The 20,986-nt window shown below is 39.7% G+C and overlaps 1 protein-coding gene across 4 annotated transcripts in view; it reads right to left on the bottom strand.

The window, feature by feature from the left end:
- ppig (peptidylprolyl isomerase G (cyclophilin G)) overlaps positions 1-20,986 on the bottom strand; it is a 49,483-nt gene that overhangs the window by 20,531 nt on the left and 7,966 nt on the right. For all 4 annotated transcript variants that reach the window (XM_043693654.2, XM_043693658.2, XM_043693655.2 and 1 more), the window contains 8 exons: positions 16,473-16,554; positions 15,593-15,667; positions 7,791-7,898; positions 6,789-6,833; positions 5,508-5,595; positions 4,916-4,945; positions 4,676-4,815; positions 3,684-3,882 (listed from right to left, as the gene is read on the bottom strand). In XM_043693654.2, the coding sequence (XP_043549589.2) occupies positions 3,684-3,882; positions 4,676-4,815; positions 4,916-4,945; positions 5,508-5,595; positions 6,789-6,833; positions 7,791-7,898; positions 15,593-15,667; positions 16,473-16,533 (746 nt within the window). In that variant the 5' untranslated portion in view covers positions 16,534-16,554. The remainder of the gene's footprint in view (positions 1-3,683; positions 3,883-4,675; positions 4,816-4,915; positions 4,946-5,507; positions 5,596-6,788; positions 6,834-7,790; positions 7,899-15,592; positions 15,668-16,472; positions 16,555-20,986) is intronic.

Raw genomic sequence — 20,986 nt, 5'->3', positions numbered from 1 at the left:
AAGTCACATTCTCAAAGCCATTTATCAAAAATGCTCCCCAACAACACTGATGATTTAACAATACAACTTTTTTTGTCAACCAAATCTTGCAGAAACATTCTGGATGTGAAGAATTAACTCAGATTCCGCCTCTCCTCCATTAGCCACTACCTCAGGCCTTATTTTATTTTTAAAAATTAATTCATGGATTCACTAGCATTTATTGCTCTAGTTACCTTGAGATGGTGCTGGTGTTATGCTGCCTTCTTGAACTGCTGCAGGCAGCATGTACTATCTACAAGACGCACTGCAGAAATTCGCCAAAGATCCTTATACAGAATTTTCCAAACCCATAACCACTTCTGGCTCAAAGAACAAGGATACCAGGTGCATGAGAACACCACCACCCGCAAGTTCCTCTCCAAACCACTCACCATCCTGACTTGGAGATATATCACCATTTCTTAGGTTTGCTGGGTCAAAATCCTGGAAATCCTGCCCTAATGGCATTGTGGGTTTACCTATAGCACATGGATTGTAGCAATTCAAAGAGTTTGCTCACTACTACCTCCTCAAGGGCAACTAGGGATGCAGAATCCATACTAGCCAGCCAGCAATCAAATCCCACATGTAAAAAAAATGAAAAGAAGCAAGGCCTGGAATAAAAATAGAGGTGGGAAGAGGAGAAACAAGGGATTCTCTTTGTCTTGAGGTCAGATATGGGAAAGGCACAGAAAATGTGATTGTGATATTGTATTACAGGCTTTCCCTAAAAGATTACTGAATTTACAGAGCTAGTCTATAGGGTTTGGGGAAAAAGAGTGCAACTCGAGGATGAAAGACCTAATTGTTCACTTGAAGAGTTTATAGGTATATGCACACAATTTATTATGTCAAAACAATGGTAATTATAATCAGTTCATTGACCATCAAGTGTTTTGGGATGTTTTGAGCACAAGAAAAAAAATGAGCTCTTGAATAGAGCTCACTTGCTTTTCAGCAAACATGAGTGAAGCAGATGTTTAAGTGCTTTCTGGCTGCATATACATATTACACCATGTGTGATGAAGATGTATTAGAATAATTATTGTGCGAATGGTGAATTTCCTATGCCATCACTTATTTAGTCAGAGGAACAACAAAACAATTACATCATATAACTGGCAACATATAATTTGTTATACTTTGTTAAATAATCCCTTTTACGTTACAAAGTTTAATCAAAATTAAATATTCCAAAGACTAATATTATATTTCAATCCTCAGTCTAACAGACATTTTGAAGCATTAGGAGAAAGCTGCAAGCGCCTGCAATTTGGCTTTCAAAAGGCCACACAAGACTGATTCATGCTAAACAATTGGGGCCCAATTTTGTGCAGAATTTAGGATATGGGTCAGTCTTCTAATGTTAAATTCATCTTTTCTTACAAAATGTACTGAACATTGCTGAAATTCTAAACACTCCATAATTTCAAACTTCTACCAGAAGATATTTAAAGAAAACACAAGTGATAAAATACAGGTAAACTTTATCAGGTCATATTTTGTATGGAAATATATCTAATGTTCACAAAAGTCTTCTTTATTAACAGCAATAAATCTTTGTCAGTAAAATGTGTTTTTGGATTTAGAACCAGCCAATTGGATTCCAGTCTCACGGCTAGTCAACAGATTCAGCCAACACAATTTTTCCCATAGACCCGGCTGTCATTTATTTTGGTTAAATTATTGGTCAAATTTAGAATAGGGACATCTCTTTAATAATTAATACATGTACAAAAACCAACGTGGCATCACGTCCAATGAATCACTAAAATGAATGAAAATACCAGCGTTAAGGACAGTTTGAACCAACATGCGAAATATATGGGCAGCAGGGAAATTCGATCCACAGCAGAGATGGGCTGAGATTAGAAACAGGAAAGGAGAGGTTACTCTGTTGGGAGTTTTATTTAGGCATTCAAATAGTTCCAGAAATGTAAAGGATAGGATAGCAAAGATGATCCTCGATAGGAGTGAGAATGACACAATAGTTGTTATGGGGGATGGTGGCTGATTGGAAATATTCATCCTGGAGTTCAGTTACTAGTGGTGTACTGCAAGGATCTGTTTTGGGTCCATTGTTGTTTGTCATTTTTATAAATAACGTGGTTGAGGGCATAGAAGGATGGGTTAGTAAATTTGCAGATGACACGAAGGTCGGTAGAGTTGTGGATAGTGACGAAGGATGTTGTAGGTTACAGAGAGACATAGATAAGCTGCAGAGCTGGGCCGAGAAGTGGCAAATGGGGTTTAATGCGGAAAAGTGTAAGGTGATTCACTTTGGAAGGAACAACAGGAATGCAGAGTACTGGGCTAATGGTAAGATTCTTGGTAGTGTAGATGAGCAGAGAGATCTCGGTGTCCAGGTACATAGATCCTTGAAAGTTGCCACCCAGGTTGATAGGACTGTTAAGAAAGCATAAGGTGTGTTAGGTTTTATTGGCAGAGGGATTAAGTTTCTGAACCATGAGATCATGCTGCAATATACAAAACTCTGGTGCTGCCGCTCTTGTGGGTGTTGCGTACAGTTCTGGTCATCACATTATAGGAAGTATGTGGAAACTTTGCAAAGAGTTCAGAGGAGGTTTACTAGGATGTTGCCTGGTATAGAGGGAATGTCTTATGAGGGAAGGCTGAAGGACTTGCGGCTGTTTTTGTTACAGAGAAGAAGGTCGAGAGGCGGCTTAATTGAGATATAGAAGATAATCAGAGAGTTAGATACGTTGGACAGTGAGAGCCTTTTTCCTCAGATGGCGATGGCTTGCATGAGGGAACATAGCTTTAAATTGAGTGGTGATACATACAGGACAGATGTCAGAGGTAGTTTCTTTACTCAGAATAGTAGGGGTGTGGAACGCATTGTCTACAATAGTAGTAGACTCGCCAACTTTAAGGGCATTTAAATGGTCATTGGGTAGGCATATGGATGAGAATGGAATAGTGTAGGTTAGATGAGCTTCAGATTTGTTCCAACATCAAGGACTGAAAGGCCTGTACTGCACCGTAATGTCCTATGTTCCGGAGATTGGTAAACTGCAAAGTGGAGAGGCTGTGTGGGCTGTAAAGCAGTCTGTGCAGTTCTAAATTTTCTAAACGCTTGAACAATGGAGTACTCTCTGTAAACTGGGAAAAATGAAAACTTGAAATCAAAGAGATAATCAGAGAAGGAATATATGTGTATCATTGACAATAATCTCAGTGTAGTGATACGAATGGGATTATGCTTCCAACAGGGATAGAAATTATCAATCCTTGTTGTGTCCAAAAGAGATAACAATGAGCTGAGGATGCTCGCTCCTCCAGAAGTCTTTAGTGCCGAGAGGGTGGGGAGTGAATAACTAGTTATTGTGGACAAATGCCTCCTAGCAGACAGTTTCATAATAACAATGCAAACATATTTCCATCGTAGCCCCTTACGTGGGATGATGCATGACATGAGATTAAAATGGGAAAAGGGAGAACTTGATGGCGAAGTACACAGCCAATAAATAAATTAAAATTTGTGACAGGGGAAGTATTTTGTTGGTATGCTGGTTGCAGTATAAAAGAAATTGGCTTTCAATTGCTAAAAATGATTCTTAATCTTATATTCAGATTTAGTACTTGCGGAATGGTATGAGTCCCGGACAAGTAACGTTCTTTCATCTAACATTATCACCAACCTTTTCTTTTCGGATTTCTTTCTTCGTTTCTTGTCTTTCTTTCGTTTTTTGGATTCCTTCTTACGTTGTTTCTTTTTTCTTTTCTTCGAATCTTCATCAGTTTCACTTTCTGATTCTGAGGAAGAGCTTGAGTCAGAAGAACTCTCAGATTCGCTTGAAGGGGATGAAGATTTCTTTCTTTTCTTCTCTTCCTTTTTTGCTTGTTAAGCAAAATACATCCATTCATTAAAATGTACGCCACCTTTGAAACATCACCTATACCTATGATTTACATACAAAGATATCCCTCCTGAAGACCAAATAGATTGCAGCTATACAAGAAGACAGCTCACCAACAATTTCTCAAGGGCAATTATCTAAACTTATTTCAGTGCCCAAATCCGGGGTGAGAGACAAAGGAAACAAAACAATGTATTTCATTGAAAAACAAATTCAGAAATTTTATTATAAGCTTTCAACAAAAGTAACATATTGGCAACTTTCACTGTACCCTGATACCTTGTGATCTAATTAGCACTATTAGCTAATCAGAGTTAGGCTTGGCCATTACGTGGATGGGACACCACCTGTGAAAATCAGCTGATCTTCCAAATTGTTGTATCAAGTCAGTTTTATCGTAAAAATATGATTAACACACAGTCATTTATAGGATTAATCATATATAAACACCTTATAATGTCAATAAGAAGTCTCAGCCAATTATAAATTAAAAATTAACAAGCTCTAAGGCAAGAAAACAAAAGATTCTTCCTCTTTACTGAAAACAAAAAAAGGCTGTAAATCACAGTGGGTCAGGCAGCATTAGTGGACAGCAAGCTATCAGAGCTCGGACATAGAGTCACCTCAACTCGAAACATTAGCTTGGTGTTTCTCCACAGATGCTGCCTGACCAGCTGTGATTTCCAGCATTTTTTGTTTTCAGTGCAGGTCCCAGCATCTGCATTAACTTGCTCCTAGATTCTTCCTCTTTCTCTCTAGTCACGCACACATACCTTTGGATTTTGGAATTAATTCCCCACAGTTTAAGATTCGTACTTCTGCATATGGTTTGCTATTTGCATCAGTCTTCTGGTTTTCCACATCCCTTATTAATTCCTGTCCTGAAATAACTTGACCAAAGACCACATGTACACTGGGAGAATGAAAAACTGATTTTCAGTTACAGTTTCAATGTCGTTATAAGCAACATTTAGATAATTGTTGTATTTTGTATATATAGAAAATGTACTTGCCTATCTAAATGAGGGGCAGGCTTAGTAGTTCTTTACGTTTTAATATTCATAAAAATGAATGTTCGTCACATGAAATTAGAAATACAAAGTTAGACAACTTATAAAAGCTACAATAAAAGCATTGAAATTCAAACTTTCAGCAACAAAATATCATGCATATGGTGAAGGCAAATATCACAATCATAATTCATTCCTTTCTCCGTAATTGCCTTAAGTGTAAAAAAAAATTAGATATTTTTTATTCTAATCTCTCTTATTACAAAAATCTTGGGATAAGTAATGTAATAAATGCAGTTCAATAAAATATTATAAAATCTAAATTAACATTGTATAATATACAGAAAATGCTATAATAAAAATGGGACATTAGTTGCATGTACAGAGGTCATGTGAAGTCACAAAAAGACAAAACAAGCGTTTTGAAGGAAAAAGAAAGCAAGAGAATTCTTATTAATTACTGATAAATCCTTGTTTGCCCTCTCATACCAGAGTGAGACCACATCATAACAAGCATACATAACTAGCTGAAAATTTAAGTCTATTCTGCAGTGTCCAAATCAGATATTTTCCACAGGATAACAAAAAATCTTACATGAAGAACTGTGAACCATTAGTATCCTTTCCTCTGTTCGCCATAGACAACAGGAACTCTTTGTTGTGTTTGACTGCAAAACTTTCATCTATTTCCAACAAAGAAATGAGACAATTTTATCGAACTGAACAAAAAGCTTAAAGAACTCTTCACAATTGCCGTGACACTGAGTGGATTTACCCGATAAAGTGTAGTGTAATCAGGAGTAAACTCTGTAATCACAAAACTAAACACTCTTCACTTTATTGTATGGGAACAGTGAAAAATACAGAAATAAAAAAAATCACTGTGGCCCATCCAGCAGTAAAAACACAATCTATGAGACTCAGTGTTAAATTAGATCCTGAACAAAAGAGCTAGTTAGTTTGCAATTATAAGTTGATGGGGTGCTCCCTCCAAACAAAAAATGTACTCCTGCTGCTTTGGACTGGAAGTCAGAAAGCTATACAGTGTAGGAATAGGCAGTTAAAAAACATTCAATTAATCCCATACACCAACTCATTCCCAATAACGTGCAATTTAGTTTTGCTTCAGACAAATACCAATACCCTTTATTAAAACTGCCACTTTTTCCACCACTGTTCGTATAATTTGTTGCATATCATAATAATTATAACATAAAAACATTTTATTTCCCTTCCGGTTCTTTTATTATTAATATGAAATCAACCTTTTTTGGTTACTGAACCATTGATTGGTGGAAATAGTTTAGCCTTAATTACTCTGTTGACATTCCTTGAGAATTTTACTGAATCGCTCCTTTCTCTTCTTGCTTCAAGGAAAACAATCCTAGCTTCTCTCGTCTCTCCACATAATTAAGTGATTCAGCACTTTTTACAAGTGACTTCAGGACGGATGCATGTCCATTACAGTTCTCTGCTCCAGCAGCTAAGCTATCAAGCAGAATTAATCTATCGAAGTTGGACGTAAATCCACTCTCAAAATTTTACAACATTCCTCTCATAACATGATTTTCATCCTTAAAAATTGAAAAGCCATGTTGTAAATTAGACCCAAAATACCAAAATTAATACTTATTTTAGAAACCCATACAAATGTCATGAAAATAAATACATCAAGTTATCAGTAGCATACACACAAAACTTGTGATATATTGCTCACTAGCACCATGCAATGCTTAATTTGCACTTATCAGATATGGGATAAAGATGGAGTTAAAGTAAATCAATCATAATCTTCTGATTCAACCGCAGTGCATGTTTGAAGGGTCAAATAGACTTCTACTTTCCTTCTTCGATTTTAAAAGGAAAAAAAAATTACCTTCAAAAAACCCTCCATAGATAGATTCACCACCTCGGCCATTTCCTAAAGGTACAGAAGACTTCATGAAATTACAATTAGCTTTTTTAGTATATACATTACTTCAATTGCAAGAAGGTAATCACATTATGAAAAACACATTCTAGTTGATTTAACAGGAAACAATCACAGCAGTAAAATGTAATCTTTCTTTATAATTTGCTCTATATTTCAACAGGAGCACTGATACACGGCAATGCAGGGTCATCATAATTTCGAAGAAACAAAACTTTCTACAAAGGTTTTTTCAGAAGCAAAGTGCACCACAAAACTCATTGAAAGAGATTTGTTCTCAGATGTGGGTAAGCATAAAGGACAGTAATACCAATTATTATGGAAAACATGCTAAAGACTAGGACAGCAACCACAATTTTGACTAAGTCCTGGTTCTGACAACAGTTTGGTTACAAAAAAATGCACAGGGTTTTTATAGCACAAAAGTGTCAGATACAGAAGTTAATGAGCACTTGTTTTATTACTAAACAGAAGTGTTCAAACAACTGGTTTATTTCTATTAATACCTCTTCCATCTCCTCTCCAAGCAATCAATGAAGAATGGCACTGCTCTACAGTGAAACAACATACCATGCTACACATTTGAAAAGAAACACAAATCCTGGTAAGTAGTTAAGCTAATTCAAGTAGAAAATTGCAAATTTAGACATTATGTCTCATTAACATCAATTTGCATCAGTTTTTACATTAGCAATGAAGGAGAGAAAAAAGGTGACTTAAGTCAAAAGTTAATAGAATATACAGAGCAGCATTTTGCCTTAGTGATCCATGCCAGAGCTTATACTCCATGCAAGCCTCCACCACTATTATGAAATAACCAAACGCTGCTATACAAAATCAGGCTGGAAAATTATATAATGAGTAGCATGCGAGGAAGAGAAGGCTTTGGAAGGAAAGACCAAGAACTTCAAATTTTAAGATGTGCACTATAAACTACTGGTTTCATACCTTCACTGAAGTCACCTCCTTGAATCATAAAATCCTTTACAACTCTGTGAAATAGGCAACCTTTGTAATGTAAAGGTTTTTGCGTACTTTTTCCAACCCCTTTTTCACCTGTAATGAGATCAAAAGGGTAACATCACTGATAACATGTGGGTACAAACCACCAACAATAGTTAAAATGCACCGAACTGTGGAGTGCTCCCTTAAAGCTGTATGAAATGACATCCTGCCAATATTGATATGTGACTGTTTCTAAGAATTCTGTAAGATAGAGACGGAAAATAAATTAACACTAACCCATTGCATGGCAAATGGGGAGTGAAGGACAAAAATAAAGAACACGTATTTGTTTCAGAACCGTAGGATGTCCCAAGGTGATTTACACCAAATTACGCATTTTAAAAAGCTCATCACTCAGCTGTAATGCAATAAACGAGCAATTTTTATGCAGCCAAGTCTGATAAATATATATGTGATACCACCCTATCTTGTTGGCTTTTAAAACTAGAGGAGTGTAAGGATGCTGACATCTTATTGCAGTTATACAAAAGCCTGGTTCAACCCCACTTGGAGGATTGTGTGCAGATCTGGGCATCACACCTTAGGAAGGATATATTGACCTTGGACTGAGTAAAATGAGCTTTCATTATTATAAGCCTACAACTTCAGGGGTCAAGTTATGAGGAAAGATGATCAAAATTAAGCTTTTTTTTTCTTCCCAGAGTTTAGAGGATGATCTGATCAAAGTCTTCAAGATATAAACAAGCAAAAACAGAGTAGATAAACTATTTTCACTAATGGGGGATTTAAGAACTAAGAGACATATTCTGAGAATTAGGGCCAAATAGTTCAAAAGAGATTTTAGGAAGCACTTCTACAGTAGATGTTTGAAACTCTTTTCCACAAACAGCAGATGTTGAATCAGGTGTTAATTTAAAATCTGAGATAGATAATTGTATTGCAAAGAGATTAAGGGATATCGACCAAAGGCAGATAAATGAAGTTAGGCCACAGATCAATTATGTCATTGAATGGTGGAATAGGATAGAGGGGCTGAACAACCTACTCTTGTTCCTATGTCCCTATCTTCAACCATCTTTTCCTCCACAATATCCCTGAAAATTTCAGCATGTTCAAAATGTGTAACCATCTTGCTTGTAACCCCATGTTTTAACCTCCTACCAGGTTTATATCCTCACTAGTGCAATAGCCCATAACGTAAGTAATATCCAGTATGACTGTGATCATGGTAATCTATTGCACTTAATTCTTATTGCGCAGACTGTAGATTTTGACAGTACACCACACCATCCTCTTCCAAACCCTGTTCTCCACTATCCAGTTGTTTATCCCTCAACTGTTCCATTCTGATCTATTCAGTCATAACCAGGGAATATGCCTGGAATGTCTTCTTTTCCTGCTCCACCCCACTACTTCTGGATTCCCCTAAGATCTACTTTTGGTCTACTGTAATTTCTCACTCGCAAGCTATGCCTTAATTACAACTTGAAAACCTATTAAACTCTACAATAATGCCAATGATAATCAGCTCTATCTCACCATCACTTCACATCACAATTTCTGATTTGTAATGTTACTGATCTAATAACTAACAGAGGTTAAAAAGGAACTTCCTCTCAGTAATTACTTGAAAAATTGGAGCCAATATCTTCAAGAACTAGCAAAAAATCTGTTTCCTAGCCACCAGTACCATCGATCTCCCAAACCACAGAGAGCGGAACCAGCCCATTTAAACAATGGCATCTCATTTTACCCCAAAGTCAGCTTTCAATCAAATATTATCTTCATCATTAAGACTATTTGCTTTCACCTCTAAGACTGCTTACATCTGATGTCTTAAATTGCAAGAAACAATGTATTTGTTTATCTCTAGGCTTAATTATGTGCACAATACTCTCCTGCTTGGCCTCCCATCTTGTACCTTCAATAAATTTAAACCCATTTCAAACTATGTTCACCATATTCTCTAACTTACTTCATAGAGTCATAGAGATGTACAGCATGGAAACAGATCCTTCGGTCCAACCCGTCCATGCCGACCAGATATCCCAACCCAATCTAGTTCCACCTGACAGCACCTGGCCCATATCACTCCAAGGTAAAAACAATGACTGCAGATGCTGGAAACCAGATTCTGGATCAGTGGTGCTGGAAGAGCACAGCAATTTAGGCAGCATCCGAGGACAGGCAAAATCGACGTTTCGGGCAAAAGCCCTTCATCAGGAATAAAGGCAGAGAGCCTGAAGCGTGGAGAGATAAGCTAGAGGAGGGTGGGGGTGGGGAGAGAGTGGCATAGAGTACAATAGGTCAGTGGGGAAGGAGATGAAGGTGATAGGTCAGGGAGGAGAGGGTGGAGTGGATAGGTGGAAAAGGAGCTGGGCAGGTCGGACAAGTCCGGACAGGTCAGGGGATCGAGTTTCTGGAGGTTAGAAGGTAGGATGAGGTGGGGGAAGGGGAAATGAGGAAACTGTTGAAATCCACATTGATGCCCTGGGGTTGAAGTGTTCCGAGGCGGAAGATGAGGCGTTCTTCCTCCAGGCGTCTGGTGGTGGCCCTGGGGTTGAAGTGTTCCGAGGTGGAAGATGAGGCGTTCCATATCACTCCAAACCCTTCCTATTCATATACCCATCCATATACCTTTTAAATGTTAATTGGACCAGCCTCCACCACATCCTCTGGCAGCTCATTCCATACACGTACCACCCTCTGCGTGAAAAAGCTGTCCCTTTGGTCTCTTTTATATCTTTCCCCTCTCACCCTAAACCTATGCCCTCTAGTTCTGGACTCCCCGATCCCAGAGAAAAGACTTTGTCTATTTATCCTATCCATGCCCCTCATAATATTGTAAACCTCTAGAAGGTCACCCCTCAGCCTCAGCCGCTCCAGGGAAAACAGCCCCTGCCTGTTCAGCCTCTCCCTGTAGCTCAGATCCTCCAACCGTGGCAACATCCTTGTAAATCTTTTCTGAACCCTTTCAAGTTTAACAACATCTTTCCGATAGGAAGGAGACCAGAATTGCATGCAATATTCCAACAGTGGCCTGACCAATGTCCTGTACAGCCGCAACATGACCTCCCAACTTCTGAAGAAGGGCTCATGCCCGAAACGTCTCCTGCTCCTTGGATGCTGCCTGACCTGCTGCGCTTTTCCAACAACACATTTTCAGCTCTGATCTCCAGCATATGCAGTCCTCACTTTCTCCTCCCAACTTCTATACTCAATACACTGACCAATAAAGGAAAGCATACCAAACACCCTCTTCACTATCCTATCTACCTGCGACTCCACCTTCAAGGAGCTATGAACCTGCACTCCAAGGTTTCTTTGTTCAGCAACACTCCCTAGAACCTTACCATTTAGAGTATAAGTCCTGCTAAGATTTGCTTTCCCAAAATGCAGCACCTCACATTTATCTGAATTAAACTCCATCTGCCACTTCTCAGCCCATTGGCCCATCTGGTCCAGATTCTGTTGTAATCTGAGGTAACCCTCTTCACTGTCCACTACATCTCCAATTTTGATGTAATCTGCAAACTTACTAACTGTACCTCTTATGCTCGCATCCAAATCATTTATGTAAATGACAAAAGGTAGAGGGCCCAGCACCGATCCTTGTGGCACTTCCCTGGTCACAGGCCTCCAGTCTGAAAAATAACCCTCCACCACCACCCTCTGTCTTCTACCTTTGAAGCAGTTCTGTATCTAAATGGCTAATTCTCCCTGTATTCCATGAGATCTAACCTTGCTAATCAGTCTCCCATGGGGAACCTTGTCGAACGCCTTACTGATGTCCATATAGATCGCGTCTACTGCTCTGCCCTCATCAATCTTCTTTGTTACTTCTTCAAAAAACTCAATCAAGTTTGTGAGACATGATTTCCCATGCACAAAGCCATGTTGACTATCCCGAATCAGTCCTTGCCTTTCCAAATACATGTACATCCTGTCCCCCAAGATTCCCTCCAACAACTTGCCCACCACGGAGGTCAGGCTCACTGGTCTATAGCTCCCTGGCTTGTCTTTACCGTCCTTCTTAAACAGTGGCATCACGTTTGCCAATTTCCAGTCTTCCGGCACTTCACATGTGACTATTGATGATACAAATATCTCAGCAAGAGGCCCAGCAATCACTGCTCTAGCTTCCCACAGAGTTCTTGGGTACACCTGATCAGGTCCTGGGGATTTATCCACCTTTAATCCTCCTCTGTAATCTGGACATTTTGCAAGATGTCACCATCTATTTCCCGACAGTCTATATCTTCCATATTTTTTTCCACTGTAAATACTGATGCAAAATATTCATTTAGTATCTCCCCCATTTTCTGTGGCTCCACACAAGGGCCGCCTTGCTGATCTCAGAGGGGCCCTATTATCTCCCTAGCTACCCTTTTGTCCTTAATATATTTGTAAAAACCCTTTGGATTCTCCTTAATTCTATTTGCCAAAGCTATCTCATGTCCCCGTTTTGCCCTCCTGATTTCCCTCTTAAGTATATTCCTACTTTCTTTGTACTCTTCTAAGGGTTCACTCAATCTATCCTGTCTATACCTGACATTCACTCATAACCCTTGTTGACTCATATGTTGATTCTGCTTCCAATAACTCAATTAAAAAATTCTGTTTTCAAATCTCTCAGTATTGCCCTTCTCCATCTCTCACCTTGTGCAACCTTAAAGTCCTCTGAGATATATTTGCTCATCCAATTTTGGTCACACATCAGATTTTCACTCCTCATCGACACATGCATTCTGTTGAAGGTCCTAAGTGCTGTAATTCCTTCCCTCATCTCCTTTAAGGAATTCTACAAATTCAACAAGTTTTTGGAGACTGCTTCTAAGATCTTCTTATGTGACACAGTGTCAAATTTTGTTTGAGAACGCTTCTGTGAAGGGCATGGAGATATTTTACCACATTAAGGGCACTCTATAAATTAATCCTGTTGCTGGTGTAAGTTGAGGAGTAAATGTTTGCCAAGACTCAAGAAACAGCTCCCCATTTTTCTTAAAAATGGGCAATACGTTATTCTGTATCTACCTGAAAGAAAGGTCAATCTCCCATCCAAAAGATGAAACCCATTCCCACAATGCAGAAAACACTTACTTGAACATTAGCCTCTCTGTTGTGCTTACTACCTTCTGACAGAGATAGATTGCTAAAATAATTGCATTTTTCAGATCATGAAATTTCTTTGTAATTGAGAGAAATAATAATGTAGAGCTGGGAGAGACACAACAGAAGTTGATACCAAATAACCACTGTACGAGGATGGAATTGTAGAATGACAAATTTACATTGTCCACATTGTTACGGAAAGTGCCAAAGACATTTATTTTGGAGAAAAAAAGTCAGAATAATGGAAAATTGGGATACCATGAGGCAAGCTTTTCCAAGTAGTAAATGAACACAGATAAATGTTCTATATAAATGTACCTTATTTCTAGTTGTTTAATAATGCTCTAATGCTTTAGCTGTCATCCTTTAATTGAAGTAGAAATACAGACTTTCCAATAAAATGTAACAATTTTAAACTGTTGCTTTTCAAAAGTAAGAACATGTCATTCACAATAAAATCAAAACAATTCCAAACAGGTCTTCCAAAAGGAAGATAGTTATTGCTGACAAATAGAAAGGACTGGCATGTTGGGACAAAGAACAAGTCCTAAGACAGGACTGTGTGATACTTTGTCTGAACCACTCCAAGTGGGTCCCCAACTGAGTTATAATTGGAGGGCTAACTTTTAATTACCTAATAGTTAGGCAGGAAACATTAGACAGATTAAAAGAATGACTCAATATATAACTGACTCCTGACGTACCACAATATCAGTTCCCCGGCACCAATTCAAACCATGCCCAGACCTTATTTCCTTCACCTCCATACGACTTCCATGCATTACAGACCCAATATATTGTAAGCTCTGTCCACTTGACTCCCAAATCCATCCCATTCATGACCCCCCCTCTGACATCCACCCCTAACACCTTCCTCAACTCATTTACTCACCCCTTGCCGAACATAACTCTTACAGATGCCTCCTAATCTCCACAGCTGTCCTGGACCTCGCCTTACTCCCACATCACTGAACAGCCTAATCTGCCAACTCCAATGTTCCAAATTCACCCTCCCTCCAACTCCTTCGGATGTCCCCAGTTCCCTTCGACACTCACAGCTGACCCTGAACCCCCCACCCCCCCCCCCCCCAAATTCCCATTGTTGCTCTAAACTCACACCATCTTCCATAATTACCATGAACTGTCCCTATTCCTGCAGTAGTCAGAGTCTCCCAGTCACCGAGCACTCCAATTCCTGTAACCATCTCTCATCTCCCACAATTTTCACAATCGCAACCAATCTCTCCTGAAACTGAAACCTGACATCTCCCAGCTTCCATGCCCACCCACCAACCAATCTTGACCAACTCCCACATCTTACTGATCGCCACGTATTGCCATCCATCCTATCCTGAATCCCACAATCGTAACCCCATCAACTCCAACATACTTCTCAGAAGGTATCTGCACCGTGCCCTCACCAGCACTGACCCCCACATGCTTTGGCACCTGCCACCAGCTTCCTTGGGTTCCGCACACCCTTTGCTCTATGACATGCAGGCATGCAGAACTTCAATCTCCATGCATTCCCCTGGCCTCCACATAACAAACTCAATGCCTCATCCGAACCTAATATTCCATAACACCCCAGCCACCCTTGTGACCATCTCCAAACCTCAGCAACCACCCCCACCCCCCTAAAACCAACAGCCTCTGCTATACCCCAAGCCCTCACCCAGTCACGTGCGACCACCCTGGCCAGCTCCACCAGACATTCAGCCCTATCACCTATACTTTTTTTCCCATCTGCTCCCAACTCCCCCTTCCTATCTGCCATTCTATCCCTTCACTTATTTTCTCTCAGTAGCTTTAGAGTAGGCTTAGGACTTTTAACCTTGGATTGTGGTGGATTGCGGCAAAAGGGATTTTGGTTTCAGCACCGATGCACCCCATTGCTGCCTGAATGGATTTCTGTCGAGAGTGTGGTGCTGGAAAAGCACAGCAAGTCAGGCAGCATCTGAGGAACAGGAGAATCAACATTTCGGGCATAAGCCTCTCATCGGGAATGAGGCTTGTGGGCCAGGGTCTGAGCGATAAATGGAATGGGGTGGGGGCTGGGGGGACGGTAGCAACCACACGGGACCAATGTGGATTTCACCAGTTTCCTCACTTCCCTTTCCCCCACCTTATCCCAGTCCCAAGCCTCCAACTCAGCACCACCCTCTTGATCTGTCCATCATCTTTCCCATTTATCTGCTCCACCCTCTTCTCCGACCTATCACTTTGTCCCCCACCTTCATCTACCTATTGCATTCTCAGCTACCTTCCCCCAGTCCCACCCCCTTCCCATTTACCTCACAGATCCCCGGTCCACAAGGCTCATTCTCGATGAAGGGCTTATGACCGAAATGTCAATTCTCCTGCTCCTGGGATGCTGCCTGATCTGCTGTGCTTTTCCGGCACCACACTCTCGACTCTGATCGTCAGCCTCTGGAGTCCTCTTTTTCCCGTGCATTGATTTCTGGATTGGATGTGTGATACTTTGACAGGGAAGGCTCCTACCTCAGACATTCACCCAGAAAATTCCTCCAAAGACAAGTGGTTGACATTTTGTCTGAGTTGGGTCAGAAATTAGGGATTCCCTCCCAGATTGGAAGATCCAATTCAACATCCAACAAAACCAAAACATCTTTCTTAGTTCTAGTTCAAAGCACTCCACACTCCCAACTAACCTGTACAGAGGCAGCGAAAGTTCTCACAAGTCTTTGGACACACATCTGAAAACAATTCGAAGACAACTCTGCCTACTGTAAAAAAAATCAAAGTCTTAAACAGTATAATAAAAGTTCTATTGCTACATTAACGTCATATTACATTCATTTAGTTACTAACTTTATCAACAATACGCAAAACAATATCAAAATCCTCGCAACTCAAAGTGACAACTTCATTCAAGAAAGACACTTGGAGAGAAGTGGAAATTTTACATGGAAGTAGGAAGGAGCATCTTGTAGACCTTCAGTTAATGCACCATGCTGAGAATGTGCAAAGGGTGTTTTCTTCTGCATCTGACCTATGCTACACAGAACATGAGATTGCTTGACGTTGACACAAAACACTAGATTATTTTTTTTAAAATCAGTCTGCTCAAAGATGTTATCACACACCTCTAGAGAAGGTGGGATTTGAACCCAGGCCCCCTGGCTCAGAGTTAGGGACACTAACACTGCAACACAAGAGCCCTCACCATAAATTTTGGAGCAAAATACTCGAATACACATTTTTATTTTGCCATGTATTTCCTGAAGGACAGCATCGTTAACCTTTCACATTATGATTTATTAATTTATAGTGATAATGTTCTGAAACTTACGATACATTCCACTCACATTCCCAATAAATGTACGTATTTCTTTAACCGCACAACTTGAACTTGCAACAAAGTTCCAAACCAACAGGCAGATTGTTAAAGAACAACGTCAGTAAAATGTTTGCAATTATAATACAACAAAATGAACTCAAAAAGCTAAACCTGAAGCATGATCATTTCTGTATATTGAAAGTTTGTGTATTCATGCAAGTAACATAATTGCTATAGTATATTTCCCTTACCAAGCAGATTATTGACAGTTATGTCAAAAAAACACCGAGGACGTTGTGTTTTCACCCCCATGCTATTCACAAGCTGTATTTACTGCAGAAGAAACAGATGCCATGATTAGTCAAATATTCAGCATAAGGGATTTACTCACAGTGCAGTCTTATGAACTAAGTCTTTCTTTTTTGCACCTTCACTCTTACATCTCACTAAATGTGATCTAATTATTTTCTAAGTTTAAAGCTGGGGGTCTACCATTTCGGTTTGCTGGGAAGCAAAACTTAATTTTATGGCCAAAGACAGCAGTTCTATGAAGCAGAGAAAAGTCTATGTACAAGCAGAATAACAAACTGCTAGCTGACAACAAATGATGAACATAGGCTCCTGAGAGAAGGTGGCTGGGGAAATAACAATGGGGAACTAGGAAATGGCAGAGAGTTTAAATAAACACTTCGCCTTAGTCTTCACTAGTAGTATGCCACAGGGGTCAGTGCTGGGGCTACAATTATTAAAACATGTTCATGATTTGGGATGAGGAAAGTGAATGCACGAGAACCAGGTTTGTGGATGATAAAAATAGGTGGGAAGGCAAGTAATTAGGATCCTTGCAGAGTGATGGAGACAGCTTAACTGAGTGGGCAAAGATGTGAGGTTATGCTTTTCAACAGGCAAAACAGAACGGCTAAATAATATTTAAAATGGAGAAAGTCAGCAGAAAGCTACAGAATAAAGGGATTTGGGAATCCTCATCGATGAATCAAAAAAAAATCTAACATCCAAGTTCAGTGGATAATAGGGAAGGCAATGAAATGTTGACTTTATTTCAAAGTGAATGTAACATAAAAGTAAGGAGGTCTTGCTAAAACTTTATAAGGCAGACCATAGGTGGAAAACTGAACAGTTTTGGGTCCCTTATCTAAAGAAAGATATGCTGGCATTGGAAGCAGTTCAAAGCTATTCACAGACTGTCATACAAGGAGAGATTTAAAAGATTGGGCCTTTGCTTGTTGGACAAAGAATAAGAGGTGACCCTATTAGAACATAAGAACAAGGAGCGGGGCAGGCAATTCTGTCCCTTCAGCACGCTTTGCAATTTGATACCAACATGGCTGATCTTATCTCAGCCTCAACTCTACTTTCCTGCCTGCTCTCCATAACTCTTCAATGCCATTACTAATTAAAAATCTATCTCCTCCTCAAATTTACTCAGTGTCCCAACACTGACCACACTCTGGGTAGTGAATTTCACAGATTTGTGATCCTTTGAGAGAAGTAACTTCTCATCTCAGCTTTAAACCTGTCCTGAAATTGTCCTGAAATTATGACCTTTCTTTCTAGATTGCCCATGTGAGGAAAAAGTTTAGTTTAGTTTAGTTTACATTACAGCGTGGAAACAGGCCCTTCGGCCCAACAAGTCCACACCGACCCGCCGAAGCGGAACCCACCCATACCCCTACATTTACCCCTTACCTAACACTACGGGCAATTTAGCATGGCCAATTCACCTGATCTGCACATCTTTGGACTGTGGGAGGAAACCGGAGCACCCGGAGGAAACCCACGCAGACACGGGGAGAACGTGCAAACTCCACACAGTCAGTCGCCTGAGGCGGGAATTGAACCCGGGTCTCTGGCGCTGTGAGGCAGCAATGCTAACCACTGTGCCACCGTGCCGCCCACATAAATGTCTACTTTGTAGTCTTTAAATATCTACTTTGTCAATCACCCGTGGCATCTTATGTATCTCAATTTGATCTACTCTCATTGTTCTAAACCCCATTTGGTATGGGCTTAAATTGCTTAGTCTCTCTTCATAAGTTGAACCCCTTGCCTCTGGAACCAATCTAGTGGACTTTCTCTGAACAATCTCCAATACAACTAAATCCCTCCTTTTGTAATAAGGTCAAAATTGTGTGCAATACTCCAGGTGGTCTCACTAATGTCTTGTACATTTGCAGCAACATTTCCCTACTTTTATACTTTATCAATTTAGCAACAAATGCCAACATTCCATTTCCCTTCCTACTATCTACTGCACCTGCAAACCAGTTTTCTGTAATTTATACAAAAGGACACCCATATCCTTTTGCACTGAAGCACTCTGAATTTCTCCCCATTTAGATAATAAATGGCCTGCTTATCCAAAAGGGATAACCTCAAACTTGTCCACATCAAATTTCATCTGCCAAATTTTCACTCATTCACTTAACCTATCCTTATCCATTTGTAAAGTTATTTCTTCATTACAACTTATTTATTGAAACTTACAAGACTCTTAGAAGACTTAAGAGGGTAGATGTGGAAAGGTCGTTTCCCTTGTGGGAGGGTCTACGACCAGAGGATATTATCTCAGAATGGGATCATATTTACGACAGGGATGAGGAGTTTCTTTGTTCAGATGGTTGTAAATTCTAACAAAATCAATACCACAAAGGGCTGTGGAGGGTGGGTCAAGTATTTTCAAGATTGAGACAGATTTTTAAACAGCATAGGAATCAAGGGTAATGGGGAAAAGGCAGGGAAGTGGATATGGGGATTACTTTGCTGCATCTATAGAATAGAACTTAGAACATCAGAGACTGGATCATGAGTAGGCCACTAGCTCACTTCTTTGAGCCCTCCCACCATTCAATGACATCTTGACTGATCTTCTAGGCCATTGTCCTGGACTGTCCTTGTATCTTTAGATATTATTAAACTGTAGAAATCTATCAATTACCGTCTTGAGCAGACTCAAATATTAAGCCTCCATAGCCCTCAAAGGCAAAGAACTCCAATGTATCAGCCTCTGAGTGAAGACTTTCCTCCTCATCCCATCCCACGTGGCCTACCCGCTGGTTGCCTGGTTCTTGGTTCTTGATTTCCACCCAGTCTCCCCTCCCCACCCTAGTCTATTGAATCTTTTCTCATAGAACAATCCCTCCATCTCTGGAATTCATTTTGTGAACTTCTGATGCACTCTCTCCTTCCACAGCTGAGGTGGCCAGAACAGCACTTAATCCTCCAAGTGCAATCTTACCAAGGCCCTATGTAATTCAGCTAGACATTATTACTTCTATATTCAAATCTGCTTGCAATCATTAAATTGCTTGCTGTATCTGCACATAAACCTTCACTCAAGAACAAGGACACTAATTATTTCTCCCACCATTTAAGAAATACTGTTTTTCCTACTAAAGTGGACATTTACACATTTATGCACATATTACATCTGTCAAATTTTTGCCCACTCTTAGTCACTCCAAATCCTCTCAAAATGTCATTGCATCCTCCTCACAACACACATTTCCAACCAATTGTGTATCCTACAAATGTGAAAAAATAATTTAATCCCCAAATCCAAATTATTGATGGAGATTATGAATATAATTTACAATAAAGTAGATGAATGTCTTGTAATTGCAACAGTGGTTGCAAATATTTGTACATCGGTGTGTTATGACGGCCTTTATGGCAATGTGGCTATGGGGTCACCAAGACTAGGAACTGAACATCCAAGGAGAAAAATGGCAGAACAGTAAAGAAAATGAGTGGTGTTAGTGAAAGATGAAATTAGTGTAATAGTACAAAAGAATACTGGTGCAGAAAATCTGGATGTAGAGCTAAGAAGCAACAACGAGTGGATAATATTAGCAGGTGTTTATTACAAGCCTCCAAACAATAACGGTGAGGTAGGGGAAGGCATTAAACAGGAAGTTAGAGATCCATGCAACAAGGCACTACAGTAATTATGTACTATCGTAATTTACATATAGACTAGGCAAAACCATCGCAGATGAATTCCTAGTGTACAACATATTCAAAATTCATCTTGTATGTTGAAAAACCAATCAATGTCGGAGGCATTCCTACATTTGGCTATACGCAATAAGAACGAGTTAATTAATAAATGGTGCCGTGAGGGGTCCTTTAAGAAACATTACCAAAATATGGTTTCTTCATTGGTCTAGAAAGTGAAGAACTGCAATCCAAAACTAGGCTCCTAAATTTAAAAAAAACTATAAAAGATGTAAGGGGTAAGTTGACTGTGCTAGAGGGGGAAACTTCACAAAAGGCATAACAGTGGACATACATTCCATTCTTAAATCTTTACCATTGTATGCTTCATAGCTCAGGGTCATTTTTATCAAAAGAACAAAGTCTTGAGACAGAATACCGCAAGACCTTATGCACAGTAGCTGGTGACTTCAACTCAGCCAACCTCAAGAGTGTGCTATCAAGATACCATCAACACATCTCCTGTCCCACCAGAAGCTCAAACATCCTTGACCATGCTACACAACATCCACCCCCCCACATCTCCTGAGTGAATTAAAGAAAGGAAATATATGAATTTCTAGTTATACTGCCAATTCATCTGTATTATTAAAAATGGTACAGGACCTCTAATTCAAATTTTTTAAACTGTTTCTGTAAGTGCTAGACTTATCTGTTGGCACACTCTTAAATCTGCGATCACTGTCCCTTCCTGTCATATTATCATTACTTTTATTGCTAAGTTAATTCATTGTCTGATAATTTCCCTTTA

The sequence above is a fragment of the Chiloscyllium plagiosum genome, unplaced genomic scaffold (genome assembly GCF_037043375.1).
Source record: "Chiloscyllium plagiosum isolate Xiang-an unplaced genomic scaffold, Cpla_swu_hap1 HiC_scaffold_7, whole genome shotgun sequence".
Classification (NCBI taxonomy): domain Eukaryota; kingdom Metazoa; phylum Chordata; class Chondrichthyes; order Orectolobiformes; family Hemiscylliidae; genus Chiloscyllium; species Chiloscyllium plagiosum.
This window is presented reverse-complemented; position numbering and strand designations above follow the sequence as displayed.